At 38.6% G+C, this 17,271-nt stretch overlaps 1 protein-coding gene across 3 annotated transcripts in view; it reads right to left on the minus strand.

Moving 5' to 3' along the window:
• Nucleotides 1-17,271, minus strand: part of LOC111145251 (dedicator of cytokinesis protein 10) — a 294,365-nt gene that overhangs the window by 11,234 nt on the left and 265,860 nt on the right. For all 3 annotated transcript variants that reach the window (XM_022500052.1, XM_022500044.1, XM_022500061.1), the window contains 8 exons: nt 17,014-17,196; nt 16,375-16,485; nt 14,135-14,350; nt 12,666-12,723; nt 12,234-12,332; nt 9,530-9,636; nt 7,468-7,590; nt 7,216-7,329 (listed from right to left, as the gene is read on the minus strand). In XM_022500052.1, coding sequence (XP_022355760.1) covers nt 7,216-7,329; nt 7,468-7,590; nt 9,530-9,636; nt 12,234-12,332; nt 12,666-12,723; nt 14,135-14,350; nt 16,375-16,485; nt 17,014-17,196 — 1,011 coding nt within the window. The remainder of the gene's footprint in view (nt 1-7,215; nt 7,330-7,467; nt 7,591-9,529; nt 9,637-12,233; nt 12,333-12,665; nt 12,724-14,134; nt 14,351-16,374; nt 16,486-17,013; nt 17,197-17,271) is intronic.

A 17,271-nucleotide genomic window follows, 5' to 3' on the forward strand; every position in this document is an offset into this window, starting at 1 on the left:
ACATCCAGTCTTCCGTTGTCACCCAAGCCATTGATTAATTAGCACCCTATAAAATTCACAATCAGAAAATGTCAAGTAAAGAAAACAAAATATCATGTTAGAATCAGTCGTTAATGAAACACTCCTGACCAGGCTAAAGACCCTTGTGAGATAATCTTAGACACATGTTTTCTCTGTTTGTAGAAATCAGTGGTAAACTCTGCTTGCATATATTTTGGGAGAAGAATGCCCTCTTGTGGCAGCCTGGGGTAGAACACAGAGTCTGGAGTAATTTTTGGCCTTTTTAAATAAGGTCTTCTGCACGTCTTTGAAACTAGCATAGGAAACCCTGTATGTTATGGAACGGTATCTAAAGCTATGCATTGATACGAGTCCCGTGCCATTTTAGATGCAAAGCCAACATACTTTGGATCGTTGTCATCACAGAAATGACATATGGTATGCTCCCAAGTACTGCTATTTTTAAAATAACTATAATATGTCTTCAGAGGCCCAAAGCAACATATGCAATTTCATCACTCAGTTGACTTTACTAATAGATCTTTTACATTCTTGCAAAGCTAGAATTGGGATTCAAAATAGTAACCACGTCGTCATTTTTATGCCATAGGTGCAAGTAGGTTTTAACCTCTACTAATTATAGTTGTCTGATTTGAAACTGTGGGAAGGTAGGATTTCATTATCTGAGGATCACTCGGTAAGGCAGTCTTCATAACTCCTTCCTTTTGAAGAGATACAGGTGCATCTTTCCTGTGGGATTCATGTGACCTCAGAAGACTAGGTAAAGTCGGGAGTTAAGAATCCCAGCACATGTGGTTTTCTCCTGACTGCAGAATTTACCTCATGGAAACGGCTTTCGAGGGCCAAGTGAAGATACTGCAGATCAGAAAAGCCTTAGCTGTGCTTTTTTTGTTTTTATCATTTTTGACTAAAAAAATACTCATTATATGTAACAACAAATATGCATAATCTTGTTGGCTCATGTGAGGTGATCTAAGAATAATGATCAAAATGCACATCTGTCCAGGTGTGACCACCGTGAGCCGTGTACTTTCTATCCTAAGTGGGTGGCAAGTGAAGACGACAAACAAGGCACATTCACCAGCACAGGCTTTGTCAAGCGTTTCCCAAAATCGATGTTGCGTTTTTTAAAGGCAGAGAAGGGTCTTTTTTCAACAGGGCACGTTCAGTGTTTAACACAGTGCTGGTTCTTAAGGGAAACTCACTCTACATTTGTCGAATGAATAAACAGGTGAATGAAATAATTCTCAGAGGGCATACATCTAAAAAAAGGGTATATTTGCACCAGGTATAGCTGGAAAAGATTCTATGGATTTTAATCAAGATGTTTTTATTGAACGATTTCTTTGAGACTGTTCAACACAGCTGAATATACTAGTGTCCTGACCCCAAACTGCTTTAAGAAGTGACTTGGAGTGTCGTGAGCATGAAAAGCACCTTGCGGTCTTTCCTCAAGACTTGGTAGGGGTAAGTGAGGTCTGGCTCAGTTCCCACATGACTTCCAGCCTGCCATGATTTCTCTGTTGCTGTCTTTGTGAAGATTTGTCTGATTCAAGGTCAGAAGTTAGTGGCTAAATTGACAGACTGACACATGAGAGAGATACGGCTTCTGAGGCCATCAACCAGCACCTCCACAGGGCAAGAGCCATAGAAACACTTATAACTTCCTTTTCAATAAGAAAAATGTCTCCAAGTTCCAGGAAAAGATTTTCTCACCACGCTGTGAAAACCAGCACAAAGAGACATTTCACTGAGATTTTTTTCCTCTAACAAATTTCTGAATCCAGGGTTAGCCGGAAAGGAGGGGTGGGAAGCAGGATTTTCTTGTCATTATTATGACCGCATGGCCTTGGTCATGAACTGTGACCTTCTTTCAATCCTGCTCCTTGATCTGGGGGATGGGAAATGGTACAGACTCAGAACTCTACTGGAAGGCCCCAAGAACAGTGCCTGGTACACAATAGGCCCTTGGTGTGTGTTAGCTGTGATGAGAAGGAGAGCGGTAACAAAGAACATTCTGGGTCACTAGAGCAATTTGAGCTCTGGCTAACGTTCGGGGAACACCGTTTAACTGTTTCGAGTACTTAAAAATACATACCCTCAGCTTCTCTTGCACGAACTCTACAATTCTCCTCATTGTAAAAAGTCTACTCGTGTTGATTTCGATATTTTGGTAAGTGATTAATCAGAAAAAAAATTGTGATTATTATGTACGTAGCCTGGAAATATCAACGTGTTGGGCCTGTCTTCCAAAATAAGGAGAAAGGAGCTGGAGTAGCAGAATTAAAAATTTAATCGGTGTCTTCCTGGGATCATGTAAGAGCTTTTGGAGCCGGATCAACGGCAGCTCTGAAAATATTTGGAATGTGCGCCTACTTTTCACCTAGGGAAACTATCAAAGCACAGCCCGCTGAGCCACAGGACATTGTCTTAAGTTTCAATTTCAGCTCTATGAAATACATGATTTATAATGAGGGACCCAGATGATGAAAATCCACGGGCAGTTTCTGTTTTGTTTTAGTCCCAAGGTTATGAGTAGACTGCATTTCAGAGCAGTAGGAAATGTGCATTTCCCCTGCTAGTTTGATTTTCTAAATGTCACTGTACAATGTGATAAATGTTCTGATCAGTTATCATTAGGAAATAGCACATATTCCAGTTAAACAAGGACTTTGAATCAGTAGAGTTAACATACATAGATTATGAAACTGGAAGGCAATAGATTATGATAAAAATGCACTTCAGTAAACTGAAGACAACTAAAAAGACTCTTGGACTCCTTCTTAGATGTTTTTGCAGATTTTTGCAATGACTTTGAGTCATTATTGGGATGTCAAATATAAGTGCCCCTGCCATTGTACTTAAGTAATCCAAAATTCACAAAGGAACGCATCCTAAGAGGAACCTTATGTCTAAATGTGGGTCAGAAAGTATTAAAAATAGGCTAAATACTATGAGAAGAGAAGCTCCAAGAAATGTTTTCATATAAATATGTCTTTCTTTCTATACATATTTTGTATACTTATTTTATGTATTAAAATGCACATTTTTTATCAATGGTTTTCATATAGATGGGGAGCCACAAGGATATATCACAATCCAGAATGGAGAAGGAATGAATCCAGAATGCACCTTCCCTCCTCCCCTTAAACTAGTCTATCAAGATTCTGAGATACATCTACACCCATGTAGGCATGACTGAGAATCCGGGACTCTATATCCTTTGGTCAAGAGAAGAAAATTTCCCACAGCCTTTGATTTATTCATTCTGGGAGCATCTGATGTTTTAAGTTATGCAATGGGCATTCACTTGCTTCCTTACATGCTAAATATCAGAGCCTAAGTATTTCATTGATTACAGCTGATGTTTGATTACTACTGTTGTTTCATTACTCTGGAAATGAATACTTTAGGGACACTTTGGAGGGTGCTGTATATGGGCTGCTCTGTGTAAAATTATTCCCATAGTCAGTGATGCCAGGTGTCCCATTAGAAAATTCATGCTATGCAAGACTTGCAATTTAATTTCCTGCCATGAAAGAACAGTTTCCAACTTGTTTTCTATTGTCTGGCTCATTGCAGACATAATATTAACTACTCTAGCCAATACCACGTAAAGAAACACTATCCACATGGGACACTAAAATACCCAAAGGCCTTGTGAAGGCAAAAGGCCTACTGCATATTATATTCTCATAATCTTTGCAACACGATTGTGAGACATGCCAATTTGGATATTAAAAGATGAATTTTACAGAGACATAAAGTACCATGATGAAAAGAAATTATTTCTGACTATGGGGATTATGCTAATCAAGTAGTTAAGACTTTATCTTAGATCTTTGGAACCTTCATTCTGTACACGTTCAGGGAAATGTTCATATCTAGTTGGTATTTCTTTATCATCAAGTGTAAATTGCTGTGCACCGTCTGCTCCTACTGAATACCATAGTTCATATTCTCCATTTGGTATCCTGGGACAGGTATTTGAATTTCATTTGATGACTGAGGCTCTAAATGGCTGTGTATCAAGAAGACCCATTAGTTTTTGTTCAAAGGCAGCTGGAGTTTGAGCTTATAAAGTACCATGCCTTCGCGTGCACTCAGGTCTGCAGATTTAACAAAACACTTTTAAGCTTAGGTTGGAATTTTTAATAAAAGACAATTGAGAATATTGGTGGCACATATTTAAAAAAAAAGGCCAAATGTGCAATTAGCACTCGTTATTGAGAAATCTGCAAAAAGAACAAAGTTAGATCATTTGAAAGTAGCTCTTCCCAGTTCTTCCCCCACCCCCACCTCAGTCTATTTAGTACAAGGGGTTTCAAGTATTCTTTTAGTAGGTGAGTTAAGGACCCATGACCCCCATTTTATAAATGAAGGTAGAAAATCTTGGTATGGACATGGGGAGGGCTTAAAGAATTACAAAAAAGTATGTTGTGGTCAGATGAGCAGAGCCAAATGTGGACAGGCAATGTGTGGATAATGAAAAGAATTTGTTTTTCCAGCTTAATTAGCAATAATTATGTTGAATTATGGTGAATAATTTTTGTAGGTAAAAAAATGTATGACTATAGGGGCACCTGGGTGGCTCAGTGGGTTAAAGCCTCTGCCTTCAGCTCAGGTCATGATCTCGGGGTCCTGGGATTGAGCCCCGTATCAGGCTCCCTGCTCAGCGGGGAGTCTGTTTCCGCCTCTCTCTCTGCCTGCCTCTCTGCCTACTTGTGATCTCTGTCTGTCAAATAAATAAATAAAATCTTTTAAAAAAATGTATGACTACAGGCACTTTTACATGGTTCAAAAAGGGAAAAAGATTCTTTGGTGTCACAGAGCTTTAGGTGCTGGCACGTTATTTCTGCCTCTGCTGGCTTTCCAGAATTTCTTACATCACTTCTCTCTGAATCTTTAGGAGACCTAATCTGCCCTGCTGGCTTAAGGTTTAGTCCACTGGTCATCTTTTGCATTGGGTATTAAGACCATTACCGCTGAGAATTCTCAGAGCTCACCACTACAGAGAGCCCTGTTTCTCCACAATACTTATGTGGAAAGGAACAAGGTTCTTTCCGGAGCCTGGGAAGGAGCCTGTCAATGGCAACAACTCCAACTTCTAAAAATCTGACCACCACGCCCTTCTTCATCAGTTGCAGTTCCCAGTGGTCTGAAATGAGCAGATCATCTCTAATACTAAGTCTATCCTACAAATACTGCAAATATGTGGTGATCATATTTACCTGGGTGTGCACACAAGGGCACGTGTGTTTACGCAGGTTTTTAAACCACATTTACCTTTGTGTAGAATGATAATATATGTGAAAAGTAAACGATACATTTTTGTAATTCAGATAACTGGAATAAACACAATTTAGTTCAAGAAATGCCAGATGACTCCAAAATGAAGGGAAGCAGGATAATCTCACCTTTTTACCAAACGTTGATTTGCACACAAAAAGTTAAGGTTCAGTATGACTATATGGAGGGAAGTGTGAGGATATTAGAACATGCAAACAGAGAAGAGAACACTTACCACAGCCTGGAACCATCAAGACCAAAAGAAGGAAAGAGTAAACGTCTGCATTAAAATCTGGTAGGAAAAGAGCAGCATTTGTTTCTACCTGTTTAGTATCCCTATATTAGAGACCGGCTGGAGAAACCATCAGGTGGGCAATCTGGCTTTCAAGACTGGACTATTCATGGCAATTTACTACTTTTTCTTTGGAAGGATTGTAGATTTGAATCTTGTTTGTCACTTCCTTGCTGCTCAGTTAGCCTGTGACCATTCCCTGAAAACCCTGTCTTTCCCTCTGCCATCCCTCAACACACACATTTCCTTTCCAATGGGGTGTTCCGCCACTTTTCCTGTCAATGTTTCACCAAGGTCAAATATTGCTTCTTTCCTTCATGATGTTCAAGATATCATTCCCTTACCTTCTTCATCCTCCCCTGAAGCTTCCCCCATTTTCTCCCTGCAAGGTACACCATCACTTCAAGGTATACTACACATGTAGACATGTGTAGACCCCACACATGTCTACATTTAGTCTGTATCTGTGGACTGTCTCCGCTAGTTTTGGCTATCTCTGCAATCCTGGTGCTGCTATGTGAGGAGGAAAATCTGAGTTGGATGAATTCGTTTATGGTAAGTGGGTAATGGGTAACACTTCTCTTTCCAGGTGGAGAACAGCTAATCTTTATTAATTCAGAAATTAGTTTTTAAGCTGCCTTTGGCAATTAGGGGAAAACAGATGTTTTTCAAAAGACTTTAATGGCAAGCAATATGGAATGACCATGCTGGATTTGACTTCTTCAGCTACTGCCTTTGAACATTCTGAGGAGAAAAAGAAGCTATCGGCAACACTGTCTTATGTGAGGGAAAAGTAGGAAAGGAAACAAGGCAGGGTCATATGAAAATAAAAGGATGGAGCGTCCGTGCACACAGGTCAGAATCCGAGGTATGCCTGCTGCAATGTCATCATGTTATAAGCCTTCTTGAAAAGAAGCAGGGTGGTGCCTGGGTTTGTTCCACTTAAAGCACTGCTCAGAGACACTCATAATTAATAGAGAATATGTTACTTAATTTTCTGGCTAATGCTATGGGTCACTAATATTATTATTCTGGTTCACTGCTAAGGTGGGAGGCTGGGGAAGATAACGCAACAGTTATACTGACCTACAGTACAGAAAAAAAAAAAATAAAACGGTGTTCTGCCTGGAATCAGTGGTAGTTCAGAAGGAGGAGGAAAGAAAATGCATGACTGTATGGTCAAAGGGCTTTGACATGGTGGAAGCCCTAGGAATTCTTTATTTCCCAGAATGCTATGAATTTCATTCCTCAAAACACGTTTAATTTAATTTCACCTTAACATAGGATGTGAAACTGTAATTAGATATTTGGGGTTAACTGGGAAGAAGATGATGCCGAAAAATAAACGCTCTCGTTCTCCAAGAAGTTAATCATGGTTTAACTAGATCTGTATTAAGACCCCTGGATTTCTCTACCCTTTTGTTCCCCAGTTCACTGCATTCCCGTGGAAAAACATATGACCCTCACATCCAGAAAACCCCTCAGACATACCCAGATACACCCACATTCTCTCAATCCCTTGGCATGTGGAGTTTGATGTCTCATAGAGAATGAAAGACAAAGTTTCATTGTTTAACAGAATGTAGAGGCCACGTAGCTTCTGTTGAACTTACCTGCCCATAAAATGCTACACGATAGTAGCGACCAAATAGCCGTTTTTCAGAGTTGACCACCTCTGCAACTTTCAGGTATGACCGATGAATGTCGTAGTAGAGATCTGATAATTTCTGAAACCATAAATCAAAGGGTTTCATGAAGGTGATGCTGACACAAAAAACATAGAGTTTCTCTTTTTTGAACATTGTAAGTAATTCACCAACTTAAAGCAGGATGTTTTGACCAAGGTCTGGCCTCAGAAAACGTACTTTGAAATCTCTCTGCTTTTCAAAGACAGCGATGATGGGTTTGTTGACGTCAGCGATGAGTTCATATCGCTCAGACTTCCAAAGAAACTCCACACACAAGTAGAGCTGTTCCACCAGGATATTCTGTAATTCCCCAAACCAAAATGAGATTTTACACGATTGTGTAAACACAGTGTACGCATTGTGGTTCATCCCTGAAACTTGTTTTCAAAACTGTTAAACTGTCAGTTTTCTTTATAGCAGGGCTGCTGTGTTCCCTTTGTTACTGGCATTTACACCATCCTGGAAGGGATGGTGGTATCTTCTCAGATTCTTCTCTTTCCATCACTGAATTTGTCCTTCAAATTTGCTAATTTGAATCTACAAAATGCCTTCAGCTCTGTCTAGTCCTTTCCCGTTCCATGGTCCCTGCCTTAGATCAAACCCCTCTTCCTTTACTTCCAGACCCCATAGTGGTCTTCTAGTAATCTGTTTCCCACTCTGGTCCATCCTACGTGTTGTTCTCCAGGAATCTTTCTTTCTAAAACGTAAATCTGATCTCAAGCTCTCCTCCGCCCTAGAACTTTGTAGGAACTCCAGTATCTCTGAATGGCCATCCAAACTCTCTAGCATGGCACTGAAGGAGCTCCACAGTCAGGCACCAACCTCCCTTTCAGTCCAACCCCCCACTTGCCACTGACTTTGCACTTTGGTTATACCATCCCGTACTACTCCAGTCTCAGAATCCTTTTGCACCTCCACACATTTACCTATGTTGTGGCTGCAGCTATAAGAACCTTATTTTCTCATTTGGCACCTTCAAGTCCCATCAATGTCAAGATCCCGTGTAAAAGTCTGGAGAGCTTTCATATATGTCCCATCCATCTGCATCCCAGTCACTGTCACTTAAAAAGTTTCCCTTTAATTGCCTAGATTTATAGTTGTTGGGTCTTGGACTAGCTAGTCCCCACCCTGAAAAAATTTGTCCTTCTCAAGATTCTAAGCTCTTTGAAAGTCAGCATTATGTCTTATTTATCTTTGTCCTCCACCCTGAACTCAGTGCCTCACATATACTAGTGGTTTAAAGAATATTCAGCTGAATCAAATTATATATTCACTAAAGGAAGTGGATAATATTGTAGGAATCTTTTCAACAATGTCTTTGAAGAAAAGATTCTTTTTTTTTTTTTTAAATTTATTTATTTGACAGACAGATCACAAGTAGGCAGAGAGGCAGGCAGAGAGAGAGGAGGAGGCAGGCTCCCTGCTGAGCAGAGAGCCCGACGCGGGGCTTAATCCCAAGACCCTGAGATCATGACCTGAGCCGAAGGCAGAGGCTTTAACCACTGAGCCACCCAGGCGCCCCTGAAGAAAAGATTCTTAGATGTTATTTGAAATAGTTAACAAATATGTTGTTGCATTTACTGTTTGTTTGTAAGGTATACTAAATCAACATTAACTATATAAATTTTAAGTAAAAATCCACCCCAAAACTTGCTTTCTGTACCCTTTTTTTTCAATCTATGTAACATTAAAATTTAAGCAATTAGCTGGTGAAATATTTTATTTACTTGATGAGGGAGCTCTGTTTTCTTTATCAGAATTGTTGCTATGTAAATCAACACTAGAAAGCTTGTTTTGAATTAATAAAAAATAACCATGGTTTGCAAATCAAAAGGTTTTTTGCAGAAACTAGTGAGCCTTTCTGTTCAAGTGTATTTACAAACAAACTTTCTAATGCACTAAAAAGCTGTGGACCGCTCACAAAATTTTCATCATCTCTTATGACGTTTACCAAAGGACCAACGATTTCATATCTTATAGAAGAGCTGACATTATATATTTGGGTCCATCTTAGAGAAATAAAGTTTAGTTTAAATATTCATGGAAAATTATGCTTTATCAATGGAATTTGAGGTCTATTAATCTCAGCTTAATTTTAGCCTGCCTTTCACTTAACCTAAGTCCTATTCTTCAGTAATCTGATTTCTGAATAACATTTTCTCCTCCATATTTAGCTTAATGTACCAGTTCAATGCATCTTTTTACTCAGTTACTATACACTAGATTATATTGATCTAACCTCATTGTACGGTGTGTCTTGCATTCCTGAATCTTCTTTCATTGCTCCTTCTTCTTTAATATTTGGTGTAATGCTCAGAAAAGCTGGCCAGCCCATAGAGAACATGCCTTGAGTGGACCAACAAAATGTGACATTATTATTTTGAGTCAAATCTTGTTTGGAAAAGATAGTGCCTTTCTTCATGACGTTACAAGTGGTAGTACAATAAAACTCACACAGTCAACAAGATGGGTAGATAATTCTGTTGATAAATATTCTTTTCCAGGGCAACCAGTCATCCTGTTTTATAAAATTGTATCATTTTTCAGATGACATTTTCTTTTAGAAGCTGGCATGGAATCATGGACAGAATATAGAATTTGTAGATAGATATGGTTCTAATGTTCTAATTTAGCCAGACTTTTTGAGTCTGCTTCTCCCCATTTGTTAGGCTGAAGATGTTAATATCTATCTCAAAGGATGGTTGAAGCGATTCAAAACATTAATATTTGAGAAAACACCTGGAATGATCAATGCATTACGGAAATAATGCTCATTCCTTGCCAATTTTCACTCTTATGAATTATCTAGAAACTTTCTTAAAATTTCCTAGCACTGTGGCTACCAAGATAAGAAGGAAAAGATCTGGCTCTACAGATAATATATAAAGATAGTTGGTTATGGGCGATGTCCCTGGAGGAAGGACTGGAACTGAACAGTGGGGAATCTGAGTAGTCAGGAGCACAGCTTGGAGTGACAGACCAGCCCTTGAACTTTGGTCTCATCACAAGCTAACCATGCACCCTGGGTCGGATTGTATCACTTCTCTTGGTTTTCTCACTTGAAAACAGGAGGCCCTAATAGCACCTAACTCAGACACATAAGAGGCAACTAATGGAGACATGGCCAGTATAAATCCCAGTGTGGTCCCTTACATGGAACACGTACTTTTAAAATTATAGCTAATACTTCTGTGAGATGTTTCCATTTTTAATTATCAGCTCATGAGCTATGTAACTAAATGATCACTCCCCAAATGTGCTTGAAATTATAATTAGAATAGTTTTTGCAATTTAATCCTTGCATTAAAAATTCTACTTCCCTACTTTTTAGCATAATAATATTCCTTCTGGAAATAAACATATATTAAAATATATGACAATACACTAGTAGGGATATATAGCAGAGAAAGTCATGATATATTTTTTGCAGGATGATGATTATTACAGTTGTACTTTCTGGAGTTGTTTATCTTTGCCTATATTCTTATTATGTTTACATTGTATTGAAGGAGATACTTTATTCCTCTGATTTAGAAACATCATAATATAAAAGTATATTGAGGACTTCAGGTATATATCAATGGATATGAATATATGTTAATGCATCATAAAAATCACCTTTCCTAGAGTTTACTAAACAAATATGTTCTTTTCTAAATGGATATGGTAGAGTCCAATGTTACCTTAGGTCTGGAAATGGGTATTTAACATTTTTTGAATATTAAAGTTTCACAAAATATTTTGGGATATAAATTTCCACAATTTCTCAAACTGACCCCCAGTTTTATCAGATTTTTTCAATTTTGTTTTTGTTAGAATTTGAAATCATCTTTATGGAGCTGTACAGTGTCTGATTATGATACAAAATAGATGGGGAAGAAGGGTACATTAGACAAAACAGTGATGAGTTTGATGACGTGCAAATAAAAAGGAAGCTAAATCCTAAGTGTGAAACTAAGCAGGAAGATCCCTGCATTTTAGCATGGACAGGAGCCATGAGGCCAGGTCTGGTCTCCTCCTCAAGTAAGTGACCTCACTGTCTCACCTTTCATTTTAGTCATTTGGTTCAAATGCTTTATTTGGAAAAGCCACTGAGATTCTTTAGAAAATATATGCATATTTAAAAGAACAGGGGATTAATTATGCTTCCAAAATATTGTAACTAAAGTCTATTTACCTTTTGCTCAATTATTTTGATCTTAGTATCTAAAGATTTGTTTCTGTTTTTCTTACACTGAGCTTTCCACTACATTTTGAAAATTAAAAGAGCACTAGGAAATAGATCGCAGGCCTTAACCTTTGGGTTTGAACAAACCTTTGTAAGAGAAAACAAGTTAAATGGATTAGCTATATTGCTAAATGTTTTACAAAGAGTAATTCTTTAGTTATTATTACAAAACCTTTCATCAAACTTTAAAGATGACATATTCTTCATTAAAGGGAATCAGTACTATAAATTATTATGTGTTGCAAGTTTTTTGAATCGGTTTAGGCTTTTAAAAAAGATAATGGAATATGATGATTATAGAGTCCTGCATATACATTTTTGGCATTCCTTGTTTTGAATGAGTTGTCTTATTACATTTCAAAATTAAAATAGATTTCTCTTGCAATTTTAAACAATTTTAGAATAAAATCCCAAGGGCAAACTAGTATGCAGATTGGTAGCAAATATGGCTATGACTCGTAATCCTAAATATTGGAAAAGATGCAGTTCTCTATGCTGAGAACTTTTCATTTCTAAACTTCATACATTTGGGTAGATTTCGGAATGGTAGGAGCTTCAAGCTTTTATGAGTGGTAGTTATGAAGGTCTGAGATAGTTTTTCTTTTAAGAATACATTTCACAGTTCTATCAAAGTAGACTTTAAGCAACAAGGTGATTTCTTTTGCACTGTTCCATGGGGGTAAAGGAGTTTATGTGGGAGAGTTAGGCCACTCACTTCCTCCACCAGGAGCTGTTAGTAATGGGTAGCTATCACAGGGGTGGATATCCTCCGGGAGCAGGGGTGGTGTGCAAATCTTTTCCATTTTCCAGTAACCTATGGTAGTGCAAGATGAGGTTAAGACATTGTTACATGTTAGTGTTAATACAAGCTTATGAGACTATTAATCATTAACCAATGAAACATTCTCATTTTGAACTAAGAGGCTGACGAGTTAGCCTTTTTGTGCATAAAATAAACATGATAATGGCACGAGAGAGCTAAAGTTCATAAGTACTGTATAATTAGAAATGTCTGTGAAAATTAATGTTACTTAATAAAACACAATTGAGATTAATACAACCTAAAATTAATAAGTTAATTGTAATTTAGGTTTCAACATGTCAACTTCTAGACTTTTCTCCCTGCACGCGGTCGCGGTCATCTTACCCTTTCTCTTCAGGTATTCTGCAATGAGAGCAGCTATATGGATGTAGCACATTGCAGCCTGTAATAAAACAAGAAAACCGTTCAGAGGAAAACACAGTGTGCATTTCACTATTCGTCTAATCAGGACGAATCTTCCGAGGTGAGTCAGTATTCCATGTGAGAATATGTGGAGGAATCCTTTTAATTAAAGAATCAAAAATAAGAATCGATTTGATTTCTAAAAAGTTCACCATCAAGAATAAAACGGGTATTTGGGAAATTTTGTTTGTGTTCATGTGGGTATAGTCTTCAAGTGGGTGAATGAATTGACCTGAAGAATTTTTCAACAGAAATATCTTCCTTCCTTAATATCTAAGTCTAATGTATATATTTTTAAATCCACAGTTCTCTTTCCTTATTAAAACTGTAAGCTATAGCATCGGGCTCTAAACTGGGGGTAAAATTAAGCAACCTTCTTACTGTTTCTACTACCAGTAATGGCCCCTTTGGACTATCTACTGTCTTTAAGATGGTCAACACACAAGGTGGTACTTGATTAAATAGTGAGGCCTAATGAGCCATGTGTGCTCCCGCCAACCACATTATATGGCAATTTTTAAAAAAAGGATTTTATTTATTTACAGCCTGACCTGTTGAGGGCTCCAAATGACTCCAGCTTTTCCCTTTGAAGGCTGTGGAGTTATTTCTCCATTTTCTGGGCCGTCCAAGGGAACTAGAGTTTCTCATTCTTGTCCCACCAAATTGCCTTCAACCGGGGTTTCTGATCGGCTCTATTTCTAGCCCAGGATCCCTCAGATGTGTTTAGGAAAACTTCAGGTGTTAGGATCATCCCAGATAAATTAATCTCTTCCCCAAAGGGGCATATTTCTGAGAATAAGGCCGAAGTTTCCCACTTGGTGTCCGAAAAAAACCACTTGGGGGCTGTGAATTGCTGCATAAAATTCCGCCCAGTGTTTGAATGGACATAAAAAAGTTATGTATTGATTTATAACCTTCACACAGTGCACTCTCCTCACATGGCTCATGGGAGCATTAATATTTCCAACACCAGTTCAGACTAGCTGCAAATGAGGACAGACTACCCCAGCCTGAGATTACTCACCACAGTGGCAAACTTCCCCATCCGAGTCCAATTACAGGGAAGATGTTTTAGAACACAGAACATTAACTTACATAACTCAATTTCCAGACATCCTTACAACCATCCTCCTTAGTCTTAGGCTTTCACCCTTCGTTTCTGCATTGCATATCCTACAATTACAGCTGATACTAACAACTCTGGCCTTGACTTGGTATCCTTTACAAGGAGTCGGGCATTCTTGAATCCTACTTGCCAATTTAATGCACATCATATATCACTGGGTCATATCTAGATACGTGGAAAAATATGGTAGCCTACTGTAAATGAAAATTCAGTTGTCCTGATAAAGAGGACAATACCAGTGGAGGACTGAGCCTTGGCTAATTACCTCAGATAAGTCTCCATTTCTTGCGTGAATCTTGGCCATGCTTTCAAGCCAGGTCCTCCGCAGCTCAGGGGTGCTTGCATAGGAGTTTGCCAGACTGTACTGGAGATCCACCAGCATCTCGGGGTCTTTCTCATGCTCCTTCATCTGAGCTGTTGCCATCAAAACAGTCCTTATACGTTTCGTCAGATCTTTCACCTCTGCTGGGAAGTTGCTGTTCTTTGGAAAACAGAGCACCTGGGTCATTATCTGTTCTTAATCCCTAAAATAGGTTACTTCAAGTTATGCTGTTAGTCATGGCTTGGCTTCACAGTTTGGTGCACTCTCTATGTTGTTCATAAATATGTACTTGCTTTAGATATGATTCTACGTATTGATTGTGGTTGTACACATTTGAACATAAGAACTGCAGTGGACTCCATCTTCTCTGCTCACCTAGCTTCTTCTAGTAAGAGCATCCTGATTGCTCTTTGAAGCTCTCACCTCTCTGGCTCTGGTTCATGTGATTTGAAAGGGTCTACTTCATTTAGGGGCACGAATGTGTAGTCCACCAAACTGGCCTGGCCAATCAACTTCTTTGATCCCTCAAGCCAGCAATTGGTTTAGGAATGATAGAAGGTTTAAACAAAGAGATTCAAGTCTGGGACATTGATTGGCACTACAGAACGAAGTGTTTTTTTTTTTTTTTTTTTTCTTTTTTTTTTTAAACAATTTTATTTATTTGAGACAAAGAGAGATAGCATGAGCTGGGGGAGAGGGGGAGGGGCAGAAGGAGAGGGAGAAGCAGATTCCCTCTTGAGCAGGCAGCCCCACACAGGGCTCAATCCCAGGACACCAGGACCATGACCTGAGCTGAAGACAGACACTTAGTCAACTGTGCCACCCAGGTGATCTGAGGCACTTTTTCCACTTATAGAATATTCCAGTGTCCTCAGGATTTCTGAAAGAGTAAGCTCCTGGGGAGAGCATTTACATTCACTTGTAAATGAAGTAAGCAAAGAGGAAAACTAAGCTGAGAGATAGAGAGAGGCAAACATCGAGGCAGTACGGAAAGGGGGCCTGAAAACATGATGATTTTTTTTAACATGATGATTTTTTTAATTAAAAAAAACCTTTTTTATTAAATTTTTTTCTCAGAAGTATCTGACATACATCACGGGTGAGTTTAAGGCATACAGCATGGTGGTCTGATATATACATATATATATCGGGAAATGAGTACCACAATAAGTTCAGCTCACAACCATCTTCTCATGTAGATGAAATACAGAGGAAGAAGGATAAAAAGGAAAAAGGAAAAGAAAATCCCCTTAGGATGACAACACAGGATTTTCTCTCTAAGCTAACTTTTCTGTATAGCATAGGCCAGTGTTAGCCATGGTCATCATGTTGTACCTGACATCCCTAGTTCTTATCTCTCCTACAATGAGAAGTTTGTATCTGTTGACCACCCTCCCCCAGTTTCCCCACTCCCCACCACCCGCCTCTGATAACCACAGGTCTGATTTCTTTTTCCATGATTTTCAGGGTTTTTTTTTTGTTGTTATTGTTGTTAAGATTACACATAAGTGTTAAGATACACATAAGTGAGATCATACAGTATTTGTCTTTTTTGTCTGACTTATCTCACTTAACATAATGTCTATCCATGTTGTCATAAATGGTAAGATTTCCTCAGTTTTTATGGCTGAATGCTATTCTATTGAATATATACACCACGACTGCATTATCCATTCATTCACTGATGGACCCTTAGCTTGTTTCCATGCCTGGGATATTGTAAATAATGCTGCTATGAACATGGGGTTACAGCTATCCTTTCAAATTAATGTTGAAACATTGTTTTAATCCCTGGGATCAGCCATGCCCTGGACTCTATCCCTGGACTTTTCAGTACTATGACTAATGAAGAAGACTTCTGAAATTTCTAAAAGAATGATTCAGTAAATTTGGCCAAGAGTAAGATTATAAGAAAATGACTGTATTTCTGGATGTTTGTGGTTAGTTTTCTTGTTATATCCCATTCAATCACACATCTTGCAAATTCCACTTAACAGATGACAGACTAACAGTGTTAGAACTGATTATTAATTCAAACAAGTAAACTCAACGTTAGCACTCAGTTCAAGTCTCAATAAACAAAATACAGAACTTGTATTTTTTAATGATTTTGATATTTCACAAAAGAATTCAGTTTAGTTTTATTCCTAAGTCTTTGAAAATGCCCACAAAGCATTTCTTACTTTCATCTGTTTGTCTCCATTGGCAAAATTATTGGTAATTGCAAGGGAATGTTGAAATCGAGAGCCTCCAATCCCAGCGTCAGCTATTAACTGGCTTACGGCCTTGATGAGCTAGAAGAGAAAAGAACAATGGAACTTCAAAAGTGATAACTGAGAAATAGTAATTTTAAAGAAATCCATTGGACTGGATGAATGCATCTTTGATTTCTCCTTGTGGGTCCCAAAAGTAGCATCTTCATGCATTAAATTTTTAGAAGGTCATGTCATCTAGGGCGTTTCCTATAATTTTAGATATTTATATAAGAAGGTTGCAGGAATCTTGGGTTGCCTTAAAGAAAGACATTTCTGTGAGGAGAATCTGGTGGGGTTTGGCATTCTAGAGATAGCCTTGGTCTCCCGAGTTGTGTATTCTATTTTATTCTGTTCCCTGGCAGAAGAAAGGAAAGTCCAAATGGAGTTACGGACTTTGTTGATTTCTGCCCTCTTCCTCTGAGTGAGAGTTGACTGTGCCAAGTGTCTTCAAGGAGGGGTCTGGTAGAGGAGTTGGTAGCTTTTGCCTTGCAGCCAGGAGGCTTTGATCAGTGCTGGAACAGATGAGTGGTTTTCAAAACAGCATTAATGAAACTTGACAGCACTTACTTGTAAGTGAGACCGGACAATTGACTTCTGCTTGTTAAATTCAAAATTCTTCCTCATGAAAAAGTACAGAAGTGCTGATGCTTCAGTCTGCGTTGACCGTGACCTGTGGTTACAGCATTTCAGGACTTCATAGCAGAATGATCCACACAGGTCGGCTGGCCCCTGAAAGAATGCTGAAGGAAACTATGGAAATAGAAGGACTGGTTAAGGGTGGACCATGCTTTCATGTCACTCTGTTTATGCTCAATTTCAGAATTC

Source organism: Enhydra lutris, unplaced genomic scaffold (assembly GCF_002288905.1).
Source record: "Enhydra lutris kenyoni isolate GAN:26980312 unplaced genomic scaffold, ASM228890v2 scaffoldscaffold1, whole genome shotgun sequence".
NCBI lineage: Eukaryota > Metazoa > Chordata > Mammalia > Carnivora > Mustelidae > Enhydra > Enhydra lutris.